The 24168-nt window shown below is 31.5% G+C and overlaps 4 protein-coding genes across 5 annotated transcripts; 1 reads left to right on the forward strand and 3 right to left on the reverse strand.

Moving 5' to 3' along the window:
• Positions 1 to 226: 226 nt before the first annotated feature.
• LOC137832578 (eukaryotic translation initiation factor 3 subunit D-like) lies at positions 227 to 3477 on the reverse strand. The gene is made up of 2 exons (XM_068640804.1): positions 1649 to 3477; positions 227 to 518 (listed from the first exon to the last, which is right to left on the reverse strand). Exon 1 carries the CDS (start codon positions 3341 to 3343, stop codon positions 1652 to 1654), a length of 1692 nt encoding a protein of 563 aa, XP_068496905.1. The 5' UTR covers positions 3344 to 3477; the 3' UTR covers positions 227 to 518; positions 1649 to 1651.
• A 7071-nt stretch (positions 3478 to 10548) lies between these two features.
• On the forward strand, positions 10549 to 12090 carry LOC137832579 (transcription factor bHLH162-like). The gene is made up of 3 exons (XM_068640805.1): positions 10549 to 10778; positions 11364 to 11702; positions 11875 to 12090. The coding sequence occupies exons 1-3, from the start codon at positions 10662 to 10664 to the stop codon at positions 11953 to 11955; spliced, it is 537 nt and encodes a 178-aa protein (XP_068496906.1). The 5' UTR covers positions 10549 to 10661; the 3' UTR covers positions 11956 to 12090.
• Positions 12091 to 15043: 2953 nt separating this feature from the next.
• LOC137832582 (serine/threonine/tyrosine-protein kinase HT1-like) lies at positions 15044 to 18635 on the reverse strand. 2 transcript variants are annotated; one of them, XM_068640809.1, is made up of 5 exons: positions 18260 to 18399; positions 18113 to 18165; positions 17047 to 17967; positions 16400 to 16855; positions 15044 to 15577 (listed from the first exon to the last, which is right to left on the reverse strand). In XM_068640809.1, exons 3-5 carry the CDS (start codon positions 17698 to 17700, stop codon positions 15308 to 15310), a joined length of 1380 nt encoding a protein of 459 aa, XP_068496910.1. In that variant the 5' UTR covers positions 17701 to 17967; positions 18113 to 18165; positions 18260 to 18399; the 3' UTR covers positions 15044 to 15307. The 2 variants fall into 2 exon arrangements, with proteins under 2 accessions (XP_068496910.1, XP_068496909.1); XM_068640808.1 differs by lacking the exon at positions 18113 to 18165 and having other exon boundaries at positions 18260 to 18635.
• A 2555-nt stretch (positions 18636 to 21190) lies between these two features.
• LOC137832584 (uncharacterized) lies at positions 21191 to 23250 on the reverse strand. The gene is made up of 3 exons (XM_068640810.1): positions 22840 to 23250; positions 22180 to 22408; positions 21191 to 21788 (listed from the first exon to the last, which is right to left on the reverse strand). The coding sequence occupies exons 1-3, from the start codon at positions 23092 to 23094 to the stop codon at positions 21358 to 21360; spliced, it is 915 nt and encodes a 304-aa protein (XP_068496911.1). The 5' UTR covers positions 23095 to 23250; the 3' UTR covers positions 21191 to 21357.
• Positions 23251 to 24168: the final 918 nt, after the last annotated feature.

Here is a 24168-nt window from a genome sequence, read left to right on the forward strand (position 1 = left end):
AGAGAACTAACAAGCATATGTTCCTCAATTTCTTCATTAATTTACAAGTATATTGTGCAATTCATGAAGGAGATATTTTTATAATACTCCCACAATTTATGTAACTACTTTATTTTCTTATTCGACGTTGTCTATTTTTATCAGACAATTTACAAGAAATAAAGCATTGTTTTTTATACTTTTTTGATCGTTTACAATAGATAGAACGCACGATAACACACTAAACTTGCCAACATGGAAACTTGTAAACCACAAAAATAATTTAGAGCCCGATTGAGCGTATCACAAATTTGTAATATAGGAATTTGGGGATTCCACTTAAAATGCTAAGGTCTGTTAATCATAAACAGCTGTAGCATAGGATAAAAAAAACTAAAGTTCAGACTTTAAACTTTTGGTCCACAGGAACATCCGGAAGTTAATTGCAAAATTTAGGCCGACAAAGGAAGTGCTAAAGCAAACTATTGAGAGCGATCTGATCCCAAATGATCGGCCGTCAACTCCGATACATATCTGACCTGCACCGACCCCAAAAATCACACCTCATCTATGAGTAAATAATGTCAACAGAATTCAAGACTGAAATTAACACTTCTGCAACATCTAACGATATTAAACTGCAGGCATTGATTATTGATCTACAACCATTTAATATACTAAAAACCAAATAGCAAATGACAATGAAATAAGAATGTAAGATATGATACTTCGACTTCTGTTTATTCAGTAGACTCTCAGTATGTTACTACACCTGCCATTTTACAATAATTGCTTTTGCAAACTCAGTTTAAAAAATGAAATCTATTGAAACTTAAATTTCACAACTTTGATCCAAACATTTCACTAAGATGGCCACAGAGACGTTGAGTAAATATTAATGAAATGAAACTTGGAACGCCGAGGCATAGGAAAATATTGTATGAAATCTTCACATTTTAAATTAAAATTTACTTTAGGAAGAACATAGGTAGCAAAGTAACAGAACTGGCTACAAATGTCATCCTGAAGTTTTAAGGCACAGTGTTGATAACGTTTTAAAGGTATAGAGAAGAATGCCGAACCATTATCTTCAACTCAAGAGATAAATCAAACAAGTATAAGATGCATAGAAAGCTCCTACAAATAGGATCCCAAATGAGTCATACCTAAGGAAGATTTAAAATTATAATCACTAGGAATTCATGAATTTTTCTTATTTACATAGCAAAGGCATTTGCAATATTCAACCAACTTAAATGCAGCTGCTCGATTCTACTACTAGCTGTGTGACAATTATATCTTTGAACATTACTAGTCGGAACAGGAACATCAAAAGCAAATCAAGCAATAGATACTTGGATCATCAATAATATACGTACACATAAATAATAATAATAACAAGGAAGAATAAAACTGAATAGACAATTCATTTATTGTAAAAAGATATGGGCTGAAACCAGCATGCACAACTCCAAATATTAGAAAGGAAAGCTAACACACTACTATACCTCCAAAACAATTACAAAAACACCATATCTTAAAAATAAGCAATTAACCAAGAAAACAAAAAATCAAAACTTGAAGGAAGAGTCACAGAGCAGAGTACGCAATTTCTTAATCCCCATGCCACCCCCAAAAATAGGGTAAGAAAAAAATTGCATTCAATTACCTTTCAAGCTTGAACATCTACTTGCTTATCTTCCACATCATTAGTGGTAACAGTTTCTCCCCCTTCAGTACCCTCCGCCGGAGGTTGAACTTGTTCATCCTCCGGAAGTGGCTCCTCCACATAGTCATTTTCAAAGGCATCGGCCGGAACCTCATAAATTCTAACTTGAGGCTTGGATGGATCCTTCACAAGAACATACTTTCCTTCGTTCAATTTCATGCACAAATCAACTATGGACTTCACAATGCCCCACATATTTGAAGTATTCAAATTGATCTGTGCTGCAAAATCCCTGGGCTTATACCCAACCACAGCCAAAATCACATGATTAAAATGATCGCGGGGATGAATCCTAGACACATAACCCAACTTCATCATATCCGCGCTAGCCAAAAGAGCCTGAGCAGTCCACTTAGCCAACTTATTCGCATTGTTTTTAAGTTCAGTGGCCAACACAGCACCCCTCTGAGTCTCCAACTTCTGTCTCCAATCCACACCCGAATACTTAGGATCAAACTCATTCAAAGCATTCAAAGTAAGGAACGACCTCTGCTTATTCACATCAACCACACTGTGTACCTCACACCTCGCAACAAGATACATTTCATCATCAAGCTTCCACCTCCTATACCTATAACCCACAGAAGCAACCTCCTCACCCTCATTAGCAAAAGGATTAGCCTCATCAAAAGTAACCTTATTCCCATCCCTAATCAGAACCTGCTGCGAAAAATTCTGGTTGATGTAAGCAGCCTCAACGCTCAACGAATGAGCAGAGTTAATATCATCCTTAGCCTCAGGCAATGGCTCTTGGGAAGTCTCGTGAACGGAGAGCAAATCAAGCTGCGACCCATCACGCTTATCGAAGAAAAGCTTGTTTCCAACGCGCTGAACAACAATATCCCAAGAATAAACAGACCTGGGGGCACACATGAGAGTGGAGAGAATAGTGTCAGTGGCGAAAACCGTGGCTTTGTCCTCGTTTGCGAGTCTGCGTATAACAGGGTCGTCGGTGGTGGTGACTTTGAAGAAGTTCCGATTCTTGAAACGCTCAAGGCGGCGTTCATTTTTGGGTGTAATGCGATCATAGGAACGATCGTAGTATTCGAGAGCACCGCAGAGGAGAAGGTCTTCAGGCTCGGGAACAGTGAAGGAGAGCTTAGAGAACGTGGAGAACGGGATCTGGTCGTGCATGTTCCATTCCGGTTGGATATCCACAGAGGATTTGAAAACCGCGGCTTCACGGCGGGGCGCATTAGGGTTTGAGCGGTTCATGTGGTACAGCCTATCGCGACGCGCGCGTTCCTTCTCCTGTTCACGTTTTCGTGCCTCGACCTCCTCGTCGCGGCGCTGTGGAAGCTGACGCTGCTGCTGGAAACGCCACTTAGGGCCAAATTTGGGGCGCGGCGGAGGCTTGCCGTCGACGAGGCGGAACGAGGCGTCGTCTTCGGCGGAGGCGGGGAAGGAGTCGTCGTTGGTGAAGTCAAAGACGGAGTCGGCGGGGTTCTTAGAGCGGGTCGGGTTGTTGAAATTGCGGGTCCAGTCCGCGATGCGGCCCAATTTGTCAGAACGGGAGAAGGGGGCGAATGGGACGTTGAGAGGAAGGTTGCTGCTGCCGCCGGCGGCCCCGGTTTCCGGCGGGCCCCACCCATCGGAGTTGAAAGGAACGGCTCCCACATCGAAAGCTTTTCCCATTGGCGCAATGCAAAGTGTTGAATCTGAGGAACAGATTGGTGTCCTCTGTTAGCAGAAGACGAGTGAGAAACCCTAATTCCGCAAGCACCTTTATACTCTGTTTTTGTTACTTGTTTACCCTTACCAATTCTTTTATTTACTTGTAGTATGTCTAGGCTGGGCTTGGAACTATACACCCTTAGTTGTTTACTCTAATTATTTATTGGACTTAATTGATTTTAGGGTAAGTTATCATGGGCTGTTTCTTCCTGTATTTCTATACATTTTTTTATTTCTAAAAAATATTCCTATATTTTGGATTACGTAATTTAAAAGTCTTTTTTTAAATTCGTAATTAAATTCCGGATTATGTAATCTCAAAGTCCTTTTTAGTTTTTAGATTATATAATTCGGAAATATTTTTTCAAATGCGTATTCGGATTACATAATTCAAAAACTACTCTATGGGAATGACAAAATAAGGTTAAAAATGTATTTTCACGTTGTATATGGAGTGTTAGGGTTTAGGGTGTTCAGAACCGTGGCTATCATGATATGTATTAAATAATAAAAACCAGTTCAAAGAGTCACACTTTTAAAATTTTGAATTTATTGAGATGAAAGTTGCACTAATGCGTATTTTTCCTTATAAATCATTATAAAAAAGAAAAGCTCACGAAGTTCAAAATTGTAAATGTAATTTTGTACAAAATTGAAAAATTTCTTCCAACAAATTCTTCTTAAATAGAATGCATGTTGAAGTTAAAGAATAAAACTAATATGAGAAGGAAGTTAAAATGGTTAGTGGAAAAAAATATTAATTCACTCATTATTATATAAAAAAAAAATTGTTAAATTATTATTGATATTCAACAATTTATTTAGAATAAAATAATATGTGAATTTAATTTGCTATTTCCACAAAGGTAAAACTATATATGTTTCTTAAAATAGTTTAAGGATCGAATACACTGAGAAATTTGACGTTATAAGATATTTTTGTGGACACTTTTTTTCTTTTTTATGAAAGTTGTTATTGATATTTTTTCTCTCCTCAAAGATTTTTATTTGCATGTCTTTAATTGAAATTATGCTCCAAATCAATCATCTTCATTATTTTAAAGAATATTTTTCGAGCTTCAATCTTTTTAGCTGTTGCTTTGATCCTAGCAATTGAGATCGTGCTTTAAACTCTTTTTAGATGTTGGCGATACTAAATTTGGTATAATTCTTCTACTTTACTAATAGAAATAAAGCCTCATCTTCTCTTTGAATCTTATATATTAACACATAAAACGATTCATTCATCGTATTTTTTTTCTTTTTAAAGAAATATATGTCGAACTTTAACATTGTTTTGTAAAACACTCGACATTACTTTACAGAGAGAAAAGAAAACAACTCAGAAAGGGTGTTTCAAGAAAATAAATACAAAATTAAATTAATTTGATGCCTAATAAATGGAAGATTTCTATCAAGATATTGAAACGTATGATATTTAAATATACAAATATTTTATTTATTTTCTAAATATTTTGTTTGAATATGATAATTTAATATTTTATATTTTAGTTTTATTGTTTGAATAAAGTATTTGGTTATTTTATTTTATCTATTTATTTTAACTTCCTTATCATTCGAATAAATAAAAATAAAACTTCAATTTTATTTTTATTTTTTTTATTCAAACAATATATCTTCTATATTTTTTGTTCTGATTTATTTTCCTCTTATGTTCTTGTCTATATTTCATTTCTTATCCAATATACATGCATTTAAGCCTTATTTAACAATTTTATTTTTAATTTCCTCAAAATGATCTAAAGATCTTTTTTAAAGTAATAGGACCAATGCCGTGATTATATATGAAAAAGGATCAATCAGTGATTTAAAAAGAATAATAACCTTAGTGATTTAAATATTTATTAAATTTTACACTCTGAAATACACTTTACGTTTAAGGAAGTCAAAATTTATTAAAGCAAAGTCTATTTGAAGAAACTAAACTATTTGAAACCCTAAAAACAAATTGCATGAATGATTCTTTACTTTCCTTGGAGTCAAAGTATGACATATAACGACGACGTCATGTAGATCACGTCACTTTAATTATACACATCAAAATTATATGACTGATAAAAGTAAAAGTTAAATGCTAATTCACATCTCCAAAGTTAAAACAATAAAAAAATAAAATTATTATTCACTCTCTCGTAATTTATAAGATCATTTTAGCCTAATTTCTAATTAAAAAATTATTATTAGTAATTCTTAATTTGTTTAACATATTAACTAGCAAAACTCAAACTAAAATTATAAATAGAGATAGAGGGAGAAATTTGAAGTTAATTTATTGACTCTTTTATTTCCACATTATCATGGAACTCTTCATTCAAATCAAATATGCCAATTTTATATAAAATATTTCTGGAATCTGAAAATATATTGAATGTTTTTGTAGATATTCAAATTTGTAGATTGAATGTAAAATTCGTCCATTTCAATTCTATAATTCTATTTAAATCTGTCAATTAACGATATTTTGTTATTTTAAGTCATGTTTTTTAATTAGAAGTTATTTTAACATTGAATATGTCGTGAAAATATGATTTACCTTAAAGCTTTTTATGGGAAAACAATATTTGATAGCTGTTGTTTTGCTGTCAAATTAATATGATTCTAGCGTAGACTTGTTTAACACTAGAGAGATGATAGTATAATTGTGGACAAATGTCCCCCAAGTCGTCTCCCAACGAATCCAATAGTAAAATCAGTTGATCAGGATTTAAAATCTATCTGCAAGCAATAAAAGTTAGCAATAACAATAAAGATGAAAAGGGGGTTTGAGATAGTTGTGCAAAAAATATAAAAGAGATTAAAATAACAAATAAAAAGCGGTTGATCCCAAGTTCTTCCACCATTGAATTTTTCACAGGTTCTCTAAAGATTAATCTTTTCTCAATCCTCCAACAGAGCTAAACCAGATTGAACATGCGCCGATCTAATTCAACTGAAACTCACCAGTAAAGCACGCGTCTACTAGTTTGATCAATATCCACTTTGTTCCATGCGTATACTCCATGGGAATGCTTACCTCCTCTATCTTGAATCATGCGCCCAAGAAATTAATTAGAACGATGCGAACTAACTAAGAAACCAAAGTTTAAGATAAGGAAGACTCTCAATCGTGCGTTCAAGTACAACCTTTCACAAAAACCAGTTTTCCAGGAGATTAGACAATAAAAACAACTGTTATAGAGAATTAAAAATCGAAACTTTTATTGAACAAAACCTCATAATTCAATGGGGAATTACAAAAGAATCAACCAAAAAGGTTTAGCCTTCCATGCGGAGGCAAAATAAAAGAATTACTAAGAATAAAATAAACTAAGAAAACCCTATGAAGCTCTCCCTTTTCTCCTTGATGCTTGTGTCCTTTTATAGGCTTTTCTGCTCCAAGGATCTTGGGAAAATATTGCAGTTTAGATTTTGTAAACAGTTTGACTTTCCATAATTCTTTTTATTTTGCAGAAGATTTGCTTCCAATTCTGTTTCTGGAATCTTGTAGCTTTTATTTTCTCTTCTTCTCCTCAGAATTTGTTTTCTGTTTTGATTCAAAGAAGCAACCTGGACTTTTGCATATTTGGCCCATTCACAAAGGTAGATGCTTCCTCTAGATAATTTACTCTAAAAAGACAAAATTAACAATAATAATAGTTAAGGCCCAAATAAACCCAATTATAAGAATATTAATTAAAACAATGGATTTATTTATTATTATAGTCCAATAATCTATGATTAAGGCTAGTGTGTGTGAATAAATATATGCTCATCAGAAGTTATTTTAACATTGAATATGTCGTGAAAATATGATTTACCTTAAAGCTTTTTATGGGAAAACAATATTTGATATGATTTTTCAAATCAATATTTTTGCGGTAAAAATTCTAACATTAAAAATTAATAAGAGAAATGATTTTTTTCTAAATATGTTAATAGAGAATTCAAAGATTAAGATTCTTGGGGAATAAACCATAGAGATAGGAAGCGAGGTTTTCAATTAAGAATTGAGAAGTTAGTGTGAAAAGAAGCATCAAACAAAAAGCCTTTCATTTTAATATTTTAAAAATTAAATTCGAATTAATTACAACGAATTAACTAAATTTACAAGTTTTTAAATTAGTTTCTATTATTGTTAAATAATTTTTAAATTGGTATTTAATTAGCGAACATGATTTTTCTATCAATTTTAGAATCTAAATAGTTGATAAATAAAATTTGATAGTTAATTAGATATCAATTTAGAAACTAATTAACAATGATAGAAACTAATTTAGAAACCAATTTTTTTTTTAGTTTCTAAAATGGTCTCTAATTTAATTACTATTACAACTAATTATTTTGGTCTCTAAAAATTGGTTTTTATTCGATGATTTTCTTGCAGTGAATATAGATTATTGGTGGAATAGACTTAATATATTTTCATTATGATTCTTAAAACAACATTCGTTCAAAAATATGAGCAAATTAAAGAAGGTAAATAAAATTTTATTTTAGAAATATTAAATTTTTTATAAAATAAAATTTAATTAGTTAAACTTTTTTATATATAAATGTGAGGTTATGGATCGATATAGTTGACAAAGTAGCCGTTTTTGAAGGTTTTTTAGTCTCGTTGGCTTACGTCTGAGATTGAAGGACTGTGATGTCATGAGTCCATGGTTGACAAGGTAGTTGTGAAAGCTTTTTAACCTTTTGGACTTACGTCCGAGGCTAAGGGGCTTTGAGGTCATGGATCGATCCCGTTAATAGAGCGAAATGACTCAGTAGCCAATTTGCATAATTAATGGAAAAGTCACATTTTAATGAGGGAAGAACGTTAACAAAGGGAGGGACTAAGCTAGATATGCAGGATAAAAAATAATAAAGGAATACGGAATGAAAAGAAGACTAGATACAAGAAAAACTTAGTATAAGAGAGAGGAGGACGAGAAGAAAAAACGGACTATTGAGCTATAAACCACTATTTTTTAGTTAAACTTGATGTTCTAGATTAGAAGAGATACCTCTTAACTAAAACAATAAACTTTAATTTTAAATAATAAAATATTTATCGTTCATCAAATTTGTATAACTTTTAATCTTAAACAATTTTCGAGAACCTTTCAAATAATGTTTTTGTTAATAGTTTTTTTAATATTTTAAAATTCCAATTAAATACAACCTTTTGCCCTCCTCTCATTCGTTGAATACGCACTAAACTATTGACTAAAATATAGTAAGTAATACGTCCAAATTTTTGGGTTTTTCTAGATATCATAACAGAGCTTTTTTGTAATTTGAAGACAGCTTTTTGACCGTTCTTAATTGGTATGAAATAATGCAGCTAGTTGTCGAAATTGTTTAAAGTTAATAACAAAATTTATAGCTATATGATGTTATTGAAAGAAAATCATTAATAAAATGCATTAATGAAGAAAATATTTGATTTAATTAAAATAAGGAATTTATGTAAGCTCCTATTGGTAGTCATCTCATGATATTTGAATTATTTGGCTTGGGCGTAGTAAGTGTTCTCTTGAAGAGGGTTCCAGCCACTGCATCTACATCTCAGCACCACCACCATAACTTTTTGTTTTCCTCTCCCAAGTAACAAGCAATGCTTCTTTCTTCCAACCACAGAATCTTATAAAATCAGAAGGTGGCCCATTTAAAGTCTCCAGTTATTCACCCCGTCTTCTCCGTCATCTACTTCCGACCATCTATCTATATCCATAGTTTTATGTTGCATGTAAGAGGAAGGTGGTTTAAAACTAAATACTATGTTGTAAAATATTCCTGCGATGATTAGTGAAACTAAATAGGAACTGTGTTTCATTTTTACATGTTTATTTCTGGAAGAAAGAGTTCTTAATACAAATATGGTAGTCATTAAAAAACTTTTAACTCTTTCAATTTTTTCTGTTATCCTGTTGTAAAGTATTATAAAAAAAAAGATTTAATGTTTCTTGGGGATTTAATCTGTTTTAATACTTGTGGGTGTTTGAGGGTCTACTAGGTTATATACTGTTGAAAATCTTGAGATATAATGTTGCATGCATTTGTGAATTAGTTTTTTAAGATTAGGATTGTCTCAATTTTAAACATTTTTTAATTAGACAGAAAAATGTTCAAATAATATACAGATATATATTTCAAAATGTAATATATAAATAGATATAAATTTTATATATAAGCTTTATGATATTGAATATAAACACACCATTATGAAATTTAGAGAAACATGATACCTCCATTTTATTATAAAAACAAATTACTTAGAAAATAAATATACTAAATAGTAATCTAACTAACTCGTTAACATATTGTATTACGACTCAAAGGGTATATTGTACACATAATTTTCATAAACTTAAAGTAAATTTTGGGTCTGGTGGTCTCGTACGATAAATATCAGATGTTATTTCTGATGAGAAAAAATACACGCAGAAATAATACACGTAATTACGAATCAACGGTAAAAAATAAGCAACACAGGATTTAACGTGGTTTGGTCGTCAACTGTTATCTACATCCACAAGCAATTATTAAGTTTTATTTCTATTCTGTTGCACATCAACTACAAGTACAATGATCTCTTTAAATAGAAATTAAAAAAAACACACAATGACTAAGTCCACTCACTAAACTTTGTGTCTATTCAACCCAACCCAACCCAATTGTTTTTTACTTCATACCCAAAAATTTCATAACTTCGTTTGTGATTGTTTTTTATGTTTGCCTTTGTTCTTAGTTTTACTCTTTCATTGGTATATAAGTCGTGACTTATCACCTTTTATATATAGTGATCAATTATACTTTTTTAATTTTCTTTTATTGTTGATTTTGCTCTTTTTCCTTTTTTTCCCTTACATATTCTTTATTCTTTTGATAAACGCTGGACTTCTCTCTTTTTGGAAATAAATTTAAAAATTATTATAGTCTAATGGAGCGAGTTTAATTTGATAGAAGCAAAATGTGTTCACATGTGATGAATTTCTTTATGTAGGGACCAACGTGTTCCATGATCCAATCGTTTTTTTTTAACAAAAAAAATTGTTCCATTATGAAGGAAAAGAAACAGTGAAATTTAAGACATTGGCAAAGCTAGCTGGGTCCACCACAAAGAGAACTCATCTCCATTCCGAACTTTGATCAGTAGCATCTAATAATATATTATCTAGCTTTTCTAAAAGTCATTAACGATTCCAAAACATCTGACACCATTATATGAGAAGCGTTATCTTTTTTCATGGGAATGAGTATTCTCAGTTCTTGAAGTTGTTGAATTACTACTGATATGGAGAACAACCCTAGTTCATCAGTTGATAGAAAATTCACTGAGAGGAATAGAAGAAATCAAATGAAAGCTCTCTTCCGCAAGCTCAACTCACTTGTGCCTCATCAAAGAACAAAGGTTTTCCCCTTTTTCACTCTATCTTTGGGTTACATATATTTTATACAACCAAAGCTGTTGTGCAGTAAACGGTGATAGTTCCACAAGTCCTAATCTTCCTGCATTAAAACACTATTATTAATCATATCGATCACTTGATTTAATTTGCATGGTGCTCCTAGATATTAATTTGATTTTTGAAAATATTTTAATGATCTTGATAATTGATAAGTGAGATTTAGAGATATCGGAATAAGCATATTTTTAAAAGAGGAGTTGATCCATTATTTTAAAATCTTCTCCATGTCTTAACTGAATGTCTTGTTCTGGATAACTTATAAAGTTCTTTCAACTTGTTTTTTCTTTTTAGATTGGTGTCTTGATTCTTTAGTTTGCATGTATTTTCTTCAACTTGTTTTTCCTTCAGGAGTTTGTTTTGCTATTTGTGGAGATGTCGTTTTTGTTTCGTCGAGAATTGAATGTTAGTTGTTTAACATGTATATGGGTTGAAACACCGTTGAAATAATCCATATTTTGTTTTTCCTCATAAAAGAAATCATTTTTTTTCCATTTGGATAGATGTTTCTCTTTTGTTTGAATTTGTAGGCGGTTTCACTCCCGGATCAGCTGGGAGAAGCAACAAACTACATAAAGAAATTACAGATGAATATGGAGAAAATGAAGAAGAAGAAGAGCATGCTACTAGGAATAATAGAAGGGCCAAATGTGAGAATGAATGAAGGAGGAGAGAGCTTAGGGTTAAAATCTCCACGGATTGAGATCCAACAAATGGGATCAGCCTTAGAGGTTGTTCTAATAACTGGGTTGGATTCTCAGTTCATGTTCGGTGAAACCATTCGTGTTCTTCATGAAGAAGGAGTACATGTTGTTAACGCCAGTTATAATGTTATCGAAGATGAAGTTTTCCATTCAATACACTGTCAGGTGACCTCAAAATTCATCTTTTCCTTTCAATCTATGCAACTTGGGAGATTGTTATGAACTGGTTATAGTCTCAAAACCTAAATCATATCTCATATAAAAAATAATATAATGATAAAAACATGCGGAATCATATAATAATTTCTTCGTATGAATGTCTGAATGCATTGTTCAGGAGGAGAAATCTGCCAACAGAGCTGCCAGAATATCTGAGAGGCTAAAGAACTTCATCTATGATTCTGCCTACATACCGTGATTTTTAAACGAAAGGTTTTACTAAATTCAGTTTTTCTTCTATTTCATTTTACATTAGTTTATTTTTTATCCTTCTGTTTGTTTTTATTTATTTATATTTTTTGTGTATTATTTTCCTGTCTGTCTTTTTGCTTCATCTGTTCAACCCAAAGATGGAAGGTAGCTTTAGCTTTTGCGAAGTTTTTAAGATGCCAAATTGGTATGCCAGCTAATTTGAGTTAAAATTAAAAAAAAAAAAATTCTGAAAGAAAGTCTTGGTGATGACCATTGATTGAAATTTCACACTTAAAAGTTATTAAAAATGTCATTTATTTAAAGAATGTATTTATATTTATATAAATATAAAAGATTTTTTATATCAAATATTCATAAAAAAATTATAATAAATAAATGATCATTTATGTAAATAAATAAAACTCATTTATTATAAATTTAAATATGAGATTTTATAGAGAATACATTTGCATTTTACCAGCTAGCCAGTAAGCAAATTCATGACTTTTGTCTCCTTGTTTCACGGAAAGTTGTCTTATTTTAGTGTGCTGTCAGAGATACTTTGTGAACCAGAGATACAGAGATAGTGACGTGATTACTGTACAAATTTTTTAACGAAGGAAAAACAAATTTTTTTACCAGTTTTTATAATTTTATTTTAAGTTAAATTAATTTCTTTTCATATTATTAATTTACTTACATATTTAATAAAGTTACTATATTTTGCTTGAATAAAATCTCTCTCCATATGTGGTATATGTATATATGGATAATGATATGCTGATAATTTCAAATTTTTATATAATTATACAGCTTTTAATATTATTATTTTAATATTTTTTATATTAAAAATTATATATGACTCTAAAACTTCTCAAATTATCATTTTCCATGTATATAAGCATATTTGTAGTAACTTTGCACACTGTAAAAGGAAATGAAATGTCTTCAAGACTAAAATCAATGCAAGTGTCGTGTATTCATTTCTTTTCCCAAAAATAAATCCATTAAAAAAATGTATCCTCATTCTAATTTTTAAACTAGATCTATTTATTTTATAGGTTGAGAATTTAACCTTGCGACTCAAAATCCCTCAACTCTTTTTTCCAATTTGAAAAAAAAAACGTTTAAATTTAACTTAATCGAATTTGAGAATGTTCATCTTCTTGTGTTTTTTTAATTTAATCACCCAAGAAGTTGATTAGACTTAAATTGAAAACTAAGAAACAAAAAATACTTAAAACAAAAAATTAGTTTGATCAAATTTGTTATCTTTTAAATTAAGTCTTCTTATCATATAAAAAAAATGAGAAGATGTTGAAAGCATAGAAAGAAAATTTGAAAATAGATAAAATTTGTAAAAGCAAATTATTAAATAATTAAAACTCTAATATATACCAAATATAATTTAAAATTTTAACCTTACTTTTTTTATAAAAAAACATCTCTACTAAAAAGTTACTTACTAGTTTGTGTGGTACAACAGAGAGAGATAGAAACTTTTCCTTTATTGAGCTCTGCATGTCCATAAGCATCTTATCTCAACATTCCTTTTTCTGCAAAGTGAGAAATTCCAGTGACCCCTCTCACATGCTTCTTCACTCATAACAAATCCCTGTTTTATACGATTTCTCTCTCTTCTCTATTCATACATATTTATACAATAGCTATTTGTTTATCAGCTAATTATATTTTCAATGATTAAATATATTTTTCTTTTTTTACTTTACTGTAATTTTTTTTTCTAGTTTAAACCTTAAATTTAGTTACTTGTAATAAAAATTATTGTAAATTTTTACGTTACACAAGTCACTATGTTAAAAATTTAAATACTAACAAAACCTTTTTTTTTACTAATATTTAAGATTCTACTGTTTGGACTAGGAAAAAAATCAATGACTTTAATTAATAGATTTTATTTTATTGTTTGAAATTATTATACTAAAGATTTTTTTATCATTACAAACTCCATCTGCAGAGATGAAATGTTTTCCAGACAATATTAATCAAAATTACTTTTAATTGTATAATTATAAAAAAAATAGATATAACATTAATTTGTGAACTTATATTATTCGTTTTTATTTTACAGAAACATTCTTCTAATTCTATCAAATATAAACTCTATCAAACATGAGTGATGTTAAAGTTCACGATGGTGATATTTTGATCCCTATAAAAAAATATTTACATGGTAACTAAAAATAATAATATTTTTATTATATTTTTTACCAATCAATATCATTACTTGACATTTTGTTTTTATTAGAAGCCATTTTTTACCTTTCTCTTTTGATTTTTTTTTCAAGAATACCTTAATTTCTTTATCCTCTACCTCTCACAATCTTTTAATCGGTAGGATTGAATTAAAAGAATGCAAAACTACTATTAATTTTATTCAGTAAAAAATGTTATTAATATCCTTCAAATCTTCAAATGCATTCAACATTTTATTATTTGAATCAATCTCTTATAATACGTATAAAAAAAAGCAAATTAAATTAAAAATTATATAATTTAAAATAAACTTTAACACAAACTTTTATAATTTAAAATAATTTTAGGGAAAAAAATAATTAGTTACTAGATTAACTAAATTAGAGATTATTTTTTTAATTTTTAAATTAATTTTATTATGGTTAAATACTTTCTAAATTGATATCTAATTAACTACTAAATTCTAATTAGTATCAATTTAAAAATTATTTAATAATAATAAAAACTAATTAAAAAACCTTTTTCTTAATTTTTTAATTTATCTTTAATTAATTAATATAGTAATTAATTATTTTTGGTCTTAATGATTTTCTTAATTGTAATTTTCTTAATTGTAATGAAATCTCTTCTGTCTTCTTGATAAACATTTTCAAACTTAACAATATTCTGAAGTTTTCTCTTAAAGAATGTCTAAATAATGAAATTTTATACTTTCTAATAAGCTAACAACTAATTTTTACAGAGCCAAAATCATGTTCCCTTTTCAAGGTTTTTCTTTCAAAGTGTTGGTCTTCTTTGTTTGGTTCTGGATTGGGGGTGGGGAAACATCAAAACTTCGAATCCCTCGTGTAACCCTTTTTGACCAATGGGAAACAACATCCACACAAGAATTATAAACATTCATAAGAAGTAAAGGGGTGATGATTTCTTGGTACACACGATGCAAGAGTTTCATAAGTTGTGAATGCACTCAGGTAAAAAGAAAAAAAAGAAGCTTTCACCTTTATGTGCAAGCCTAAAAATCAATTTACTATCACATGAATGTCATAACGTGACTACAACCAGAGAACATCAAAAACCAACCTTTCATTTTTAATTACAATGGACCTGGTGTACAATAAAAGCCAGGACACTTGAAAGATTCATGTGAACTTGGGTTTAGGCACAGGGCCACTATTTTGTTGCACAGGACCAAGCTTTTGAATCCAATGAAGAACCCCTTTTTTAGTATCCCAACAAGGGTTTGGCACCAGACTCAGGGTTCCATCACGGGCAAGTGCAGATTCAAATTGCTCTAATATCTTCACAATCTGCCAGAACTCAGGCCTCTTATCTGGTTGCAGGCTCCAACATTGCTCAACTAAAGCTCGCATAGCAGGTGGACAGTCTGATGGAATAACTGGCCTTGAATTCTGAATAAACACAAATATAAGTACTGAGAGAAGAAACAATATACAAAATCTGCTGGCTAACTACATTTTTCTCTAGACTCAAGTAAATCAAATATCAAAAAGAGTTAAACAGTTAGATGTTCATCTATCCTGTGAAATAAATCAGTTCTGTTCTTAGTAATATAGTAGCTAATACCACTCAAGGAGTAATTGACAAATACAATAATTTATTTAATACATGTGTAAATAATTGTTAAGAAATCATTTGGTTGAACTTATACTTCAACTTGATTTCCCTTTAGACCCATTGGAGACAAAAGTCAGGGATGAAATGGATTTGCACCAACTCCACTGTTGCTCTCTAAGAAAAGGAGGCATTGACCAGAGGCTGTCAGCTATCAAAACTCTAGGTTTTGTAATAAACCGCAGTAAACATTAGGATGGGAATAAGCTGGTTTTGAATTTCATTTAGGGGCATTATAGTTTGACTTCCTCAGATGTAAACAGCAAGAGGAATCATTAACAGAACACGTCTTGTCTAGCTGCAACTCAACTCAAGTGAATCACTAACTATATGAAGCCTGGTTTGCATTACTCTACCATGGTAGCAGTTCAAAAAGGTCCAAAACAAATTCAAACTCTGTTAAACAAGAAGAACCATAGAGAGGATAACAAAGTGAGATTTAGAGTGGAAGAAGGGGCTCAGGGCCTTCAGCAAGCATTTGAGAAATGCAAAGGGCAATCAAGATAATACAGAACATTTACAAAAAAAAAGCTGGCAATAGCTAAAGAGTGAGATGTTCAGTACAAATGTAGATGACTTCAATTACAAAGGACTCATACCTTGTTTACAACGGCAAAAGCAGCCTGTATTGGATTCATGTCCTCATATGGAATAGTTCCAGTCAACATCTCCCATAAGATAAGCCCAAAACTGTAGACATCAACCTTTTTCCCATAGGATTTCTGTTTGATCATCTCGGGTGCCATCCAACGGTAGGTGCCAGGGTCATCAGCCAATAAGTCACAAGAGGCTTCCTCGCATGCAATGCCAAAATCAGCAATTTTAAGGCGATAGTCTTCGTTGATGAGGATATTCTCTGGCTTAAGGTCTCGATGAATGACACCTTGAGAATGTATATATTCCATACCGCGAGCAATATCCAGGGCAAAAGTTAATAGTTTTTCTAGAGAAATAGTTTGGCGCTCCAACTTATGCAAATATGCCCTCAAGGAACCTTCCGAAAGATACTCTGTGATGATGCAATAAACAGGTGGCTTTCTGCATGCTGCTGAGAACTGTAGTCACATCAAAACACACGAGGAAACAGGTACAAATCAGCATCCTCATAAATTATCCCAACATCATACGATCAACACAATTAAACCAAAACATAATATTTGAACATGATTAAAGGTTCAAATTCAACACAACAGATATATTCATCTTACTCAAAAGGCATACAAAAGAAGAGACAAAATGGCATCACCTTTATAACATTTTGATGGTGAAGGCGAGATAAAAGGGTAACTTCTCTAACGAACTGTTTCTCTAATCGACAAGCCAAATCTCCACTTTCATCGTCTTCGGGTTTCATAATGATTTTAACAGCAACTGATTCATCCTTATATACACCATGGTAAAGTCGGCTATGTGCTCCATGAGCAAACTTTAGGCCAAAAAACAGTTGAGACATGTCAATATTCCACTCTTCAGCTGTTTCGATAGCAGTAATCTTGCTTCCACCATTATCCAAAAACTTAGTCCATGCTGCATCCTTGTTGTGCTTTGACTTCACCTGCCTATTTGGACTACGGGGGGAAGGCAACTTTGAACTTGATTCCTTAGTCTCCCCAGAATCTTTGTTCATAACCCTATTACCTCTCTGGGGATTCGGTGTGGAGAACCTCCTCTGATCATGTTTAGCTTCCCTGAAGGCCTCAGAAAGAAAAGTCTCTGGCAATGGTGACAAAGATCTCTGCTTGTTCGTTATGGGGTGCCTCTGAGCCTGTGGGGCGGGCCTTGATTTTTGCTCTGACTGAATGCTGATAGGAACATGACCTAATCTAGATGGATCCAAACGATGGCACACTGTGTGTGAAAACTTTGTTCTCCTAATCCAAGAATAACTATCTTCCCCCATCTTATTCTCAACTTTTCCTTTCTACAAAAACTTCAATATTGAGATCTTGTACTTACAAAACTGAAACTCCTCCACCCCTAACTGAGACCCTTCAACAAGGAATGACCAAAAACCCAATCTTGACATTTGAAAAACAAAACCGGGATTGGTTCGATTAAAAACTGAAGATAGAGGCAAAACAAAATATTATTCAACAAAGAACATCACCATCCATAAACTCAGAAGCCAAGCACCCCCATCTGTTCAAAACCCAACTTCCGTAAAAGCCTGAAAAAAAAATCCACACAAATATCTCTGTAAATTAATCCATCCAACAAAAAGGTAAAATGATCACAGAAACCATGAAATATACAAAAGTAAAAGAAAATAACTCATTTGTGTTGATAATGAAGAAACGGCCATGATTACGTACCTAATGGCCACAGAGGGTGGGAAAATCCGTAAACGAATCACATAGATACCAAACTAATAACAGATAAGGGTAAACCAGATTTACAAAGAAAAGAAAAAAAAGGCAAAGCAAAAGAAGCATGTGGAATTGTAATAAAACATGCATTACCTGAAAGGGTACAGGGCTTTCACCGAGGGGGGAAGAAGAAATAGGTGCTAAGGCAGAAATGGTGGTTCTGTTTGGCTTTTAACGTCTGCAAGGATAGAGAGAAATGGTGCACCTAATACCATCTTTTTCCTTAAGGAAAGAGAAAGACAGGTGGAGACTGCAGAGGATATCTTTCTTTCTTTCTTTCTTTTTTTAATTAATTTTTAATTTTAGAAAGTAGCAGCGTAATATTTAGTAGGGTCATACAAGGATCTTGTCATACGCTACGTAAGATACCGGCAGAAAATAGACCATAAATTTCATTCAAGGTTCTACTGTGTGTGTCTGTCGGTTTTACAATTTCAAAACCTCACTCATCTCATCATCACCACCAACATGACACTTTTCTATAAATTTTTTTATTTTTATTACCATCTTAAAAATGTTATTATTATACTATAATATGATGAAATTGTTTTTTGTAATAGTTATAAATATGAACAGTGATGCATGTGGATAGGGACATAGTGTGATGGGTTAGGTTATAGTGGGGGTGGTGGGATGTGGGACCATGTGAGAAAGTCAGAGAAGAGTGAGAGGGACATAATTTTGTTTGTTTTGGTTTGGTTTTGGAATGAATGAGAATGAATGATGGAGGAGAGAGAGAAAGGAAAAAAGGTTGAAATGTGGTGAGTGGAGGAATCTAAGTGTCACCGTTGAGGGAATTGGTACGGATGGGTGGTTACGTGTAAACCTTTGTTATTTATTTTTAGCAACACTTGGAACTCACTGTTGCTAAATTCACACTTCCAACCACTTTTTATTATACTTAACACATCAAAGGAGCAAAGGTTTTTTAAGGTACGGTTCGCACGGATGTCTATCATTTCACTTTGCTTCCAAACTCATCAATTCTGTTCCATTTCAATTTAGGAAATACAAATTCACAACCCATTTCAGTTTTTATTTTTTTTTATATCGAATTATAATATTCTTTTAAAATGGCAACAGATAAAAATACCTTATATTGTGATATAAACTGATTATTGTAAATCTAAAATATGAATTATTTGTTTACAAATATATTCGTTTAATTAAAGTTTATATATATTTAATACAGTGACTGAATCACTTTAAATTCATTTAGTTCAACAGGATATGATTCTAAGATAACAAAAATCAATGAAAATCATGTTTCATTGATTTTTTTTTTATTTCGTTTGTCGGGCCATAAAAAATAATAAAGAAGTCCATCCTTTGTTTGGCTGGTGCAAATTGCAAAATATTGAATGATATAATTGGGCCTGCGATACAAGAACCCATACAAACTTTAAGCCCAAATAAGCAGATCTATGGTTTGGGCTAAGTTGACAAATTTGATTTTCCTTCATTTTTTTATTATTGATTAAATATTAAATTTATCATTCAACATTTTAAAGATCAAACTTATTTCATAAAAAATAATAGTGAAACTATTTTCAACATATATTATGAATTGGTTTCTTCTATTTTTAAATTTTATTCAAAGCAATTAAATTTAAAATTCACCAAATTAAATGGCTGGTCTGAAAAACCATAAAATTTTACTTATTTATAGTTAGATTGATTTATTTTTTCCGTTATCAAAATTTCATTCAAAAGACAATCAATTTAACAATAGTTGGGTTTTCCTATTACTTTTTAATTCCAAAACAACAATTAACGACCAATTTTATTGTAACAGAACTATTTCGAAAATAACAATCTAGAATTATAAAAAATTCGTTTTGAAAAATATTACTCTAGAATAAATTTTAAAATTATTATGATTTTTTTTTTCTATAATAATAATTTTTATTATAAAATGTTCTAGAATGAATTTTCTATAAAAGGTATTAAAATATTTTAGATGCAGCGAAATTTGAAAAACACTTAAAAGATAATTTAGTTATTTAACATTTTTAGGAGCTTCAGGACAAAATCATCAGTAGTTACAGGAAGAAAGTGTCACTGAGCCCAAAGACAAAAACACAATTCATGGGCCATTCATGGACCAAAACGTATACAAACAAACCACGACCTAGTTTGGACGAATTTGTAGCATGTTAAAAAATGTAAAAAATATTAAAATAAATTTGTTAATAAGTAACAATACAATAAAATCATTAAATAAAAATTAATTTTAGATAAAAATAATAATTAGTTGTTATAATGATTAAATTAGAAATCCTTTTATAGACTAAAAAAGTTATTAGTTTTTAAATTAGTTTCTATTATTGATAAATAGTTTCTAAATTGGTATTTAGCTACCAAGGTTTTAATTGCCAATCATTTAGAATCTAGATTTAGTATAAAAATCTTGGTAACTAATTAGATACCAATTTAGAAACTATATACCAATAATATAAACAAATTTAGAAATCAATAATTTTTTTAGTCTTTAAAATGGTTTCTAATTTAGTCACTAACTAATTATTTTTTGTCTTTAAAATTATTTTTTATTTAATAAAATAAATTAAGTTCTGAATTAATTAATTTTATAAAAGTAATATAATTTTTTTGAATTCTATTTTTAATTTTTATAGAAACTATTTTTAACTTATATTTTTTTCTTCATAATTTCTTGTAATTTTTTGGTATCACTCCGGGTGGGTGCTTGTATCCTATCATCTCATGCAGTCCATTACAAATTTCACATGTGCCCACCAAAAAATCTCCACTTTGGTTTAGAAAAAAATCAAACCACTTGTTCGATGTAATTATTAAAATCTCCGATTTCATAGCAGATAGTTTAGGGCTTAACCTTAACAAAACCTTATAAGTTCGATGTAATTATTACTAATTGTCCAGGTGAGATCTCTGAACTCATAATTTTTTTTTTACAATTTACGTGCGAAAACATGAAGGAAAAAAAATGATGCAAGACAAATTGTTCGTGTTGAAAAGTGGTGTATGATATATGAACTCCAAGAGTAGCTTTGAAATGCACACTCATTTCCACAATTTATTTTGATGTACATGTGTATGGGACATTTACCAATCACTCATTTATATTCACCAAGTAAAGATTGGGAGAATCAATAACAAAATTAAAAAAAGAAGAAGGAAGAATGTAAACTAGGGTTCTCTCTCTTTACAAATTACACAACCTCAACAGCAGTGCAGTGCATATTAGGAAAATTGTCTAGCAGATCAACAGTCAACAGGGATGCCTTTTGCCTTGGCTTTGGCATTGGTATCCTCTCAGAATATCCCATTGAGACTGAGGTTGTGGAAGTGTTCCTGTCACATGGACCTAACCACTTGGCTTGCATGTACCTATGCTTCCTCCATGGCCCCATGTGCATTTTCTTTTCCTTCATGCACCTTTTCCCTGCCACACACAGTACCTTTATCAGGTTGCTCAATCTCTCTACCTTCCCCACAAACACCTCTGGCAGCTTCCCAACAAGTCTGTTATACTCCTCACTTCCCTTTGCTATCTCAAACTCTCCTCTCAAATTCAGCTCCACAATCACCCTCATCTCCCCCCTCTTTGAGTTCTCCACTACATCCAAAAAACTGTGTTCACCTGCACATACTTTTCACACTAAGATTAATGCATTCACAGTACTAAATTAAATACAACTACCCCCCAATATTTAATCTGCTAACAAAAGTTCAAAAATCTTTTCACATCTTTTTACAATTTTATATAATCAATTTGACAGAGGCAATGTATATCCACTAGTTGGAATCTTGTGAACAGTAACGTTCCTTGGCCAAGTGCCGACAAATCATGGTTTAGTCATAATAATATTTTCACAAAGCGTGGTTATAAATTGACAGGGACATTTTCCAGGTGGATAATATAGTTTAGTAAAAGGATCTTATCTTAAGAACCACCCTTGAAGATCGCTTCTGAGTTTTTTAAGAGAGAAAAAGCATGCAAGTGGGTAATTAATTGGAATCACTGTATTTACCTGATGGAATATCTGGTGAGCTTCTCCATTTTGTTTTGCAGACAGCACTGTTATAACCTGCTTTCTGAAGCCGCCCAGAAACTTCTCTCATCAAGCAGTTTCTGCAAGTGGTGAGAGGTATCTGTCTGCCGCAACCGCACACCGTTTCTGCGCTTTGTATGTTCTGAAGCGCTTCTTTGGTCGCATTTCTTATCCCTGACTCCAAAGAACTTGTTCTGTACGCATTGGCCTGCACAAAATTTAACCACTCAGTCAAAACCAATTTTACAATCATTAATTTCCCTCTACCAACATCTCAAAACAAATAAGTTAAACATGCACATATAAATAAATGTAGATGAGAAAAACTAAGTTGTTTTTTTCCTTCTTTTGAAGTATTTACTGTAAAACCTTAATTTTATTATTAATAAAAAGATATCACATCACATGAACCCACGTTTGGTGTCGACCAATTTGAAACTTTGGAAAGCTGTTTGAAGAGGCTAACGTAATTTTTGTTTCTAAAACCACAATGAAACTAAAAAGTTAAGCTTGTTGGGAAAAAGAGAAATTTCCATTAAAATAAAACAAAAGGGTATACGTTTCGTAGCTGTACGTGTAGCGTAACAAAATAACTTAATTCAAAGAAGGCAAGCTGTGTTGGTTAACCAATAAAACTACCTGCAAAATCTGGTGCTGGTTGTCCCAGAAGGTTCTGTTCTGTTCGACGGTATCTCGGTGATCCTCGTCTTCGTCGAACTCGATTTCGTTGGGGTTCTGACAGTCGTCGCTGCAGGCGCTGTGGGCCAACAACGTTTCTCCGTCGTGGAGAAACTCGAATTCAACGTCGGCGACACAAGTGTCACGGTGGTCGCGGAGGTGGCGGGTGGCCAGAAACCTGGTGACTCTTGCGGCGGCCATGGAGGATCCACCCATGGTTATGGAATGTGTATGTGGCGTGCAGAGTGTGTATGGTGTTGTATTATTTGACTTAGATTTGGATGATGTTTGTGAAAGGGTTTTTATACGAGGATTGGTGTTGGGGGGGTGGGACCCAGCTTGTCTCTGCCCGCGGCGCACATGAATGTGATTAGGGTGGATTTTGATGGTCAGGATTGGGTGATTTGGATCTGACGGATGACGTAGATTGGTTGGGTTGGGGTCATACAGCATGGATCCACGTCAGTCACCAATAATTCCATTTTTTCCCAACCTACCCTTTATCCCAATCATTCGGATATATACGAATATTCATTCTTTCTTCACTTTTTCTTATTATAAAACACCAAATAATAACAAACAATGCACTGTTTTTGTTTTTAAAGGATATCCTTTTATATTCTTTTCTTATTCTCTCACACTAAACTTCATTTATTATCACTTTCAACACCCTTTCCAAAAATTAACACCATCTTTTCAACAAAAACAACAGTATCAAATAAAAACCATTATTCTTTTATTATTCCCTGGATTCTTTTATTTTATCCACACGTTTTAATAAAACATTCTCAAGCACAGATCATACTACAATAAATTCATTTATCAGACTTTAAGATATATATAAGGTACTTTTTAATTAAATATATGTGTTTGCACGTTTTAATCCGAATACATATCGAGAGTTTAATGGCTTTTACACAGTATTAATATAAAAAAACGTTTATGCTATTAATGATTCAGAATCATCATACAGTATATGATTTCAAATTTTAAATTTATCATTTACTAGTTTGTTACTAAAGGGCATAATTTACTATATTTTTTTAGTAATGTTTTTAAAAATTATTAAATATTGACTAATTTGAGAAAACAAAATAATTAGTCACTGTAATAAAAATTACTTTATATATCAATATTTTTAATTTGTAAAATAATATTCAATTTAATTAATACAGCAATTATTTATTTTTTATATCTAAAATTAATCTCTATCTAATAATTTTCTTTTCTTGTATTTTATTAGTATTAAATATTTACTTTGTCTAACTTTTGTTCTTTAATGGTAAGGAC

This window comes from Phaseolus vulgaris, chromosome 6, assembly GCF_000499845.2.
Source record: "Phaseolus vulgaris cultivar G19833 chromosome 6, P. vulgaris v2.0, whole genome shotgun sequence".
Lineage (NCBI taxonomy): Eukaryota > Viridiplantae > Streptophyta > Magnoliopsida > Fabales > Fabaceae > Phaseolus > Phaseolus vulgaris.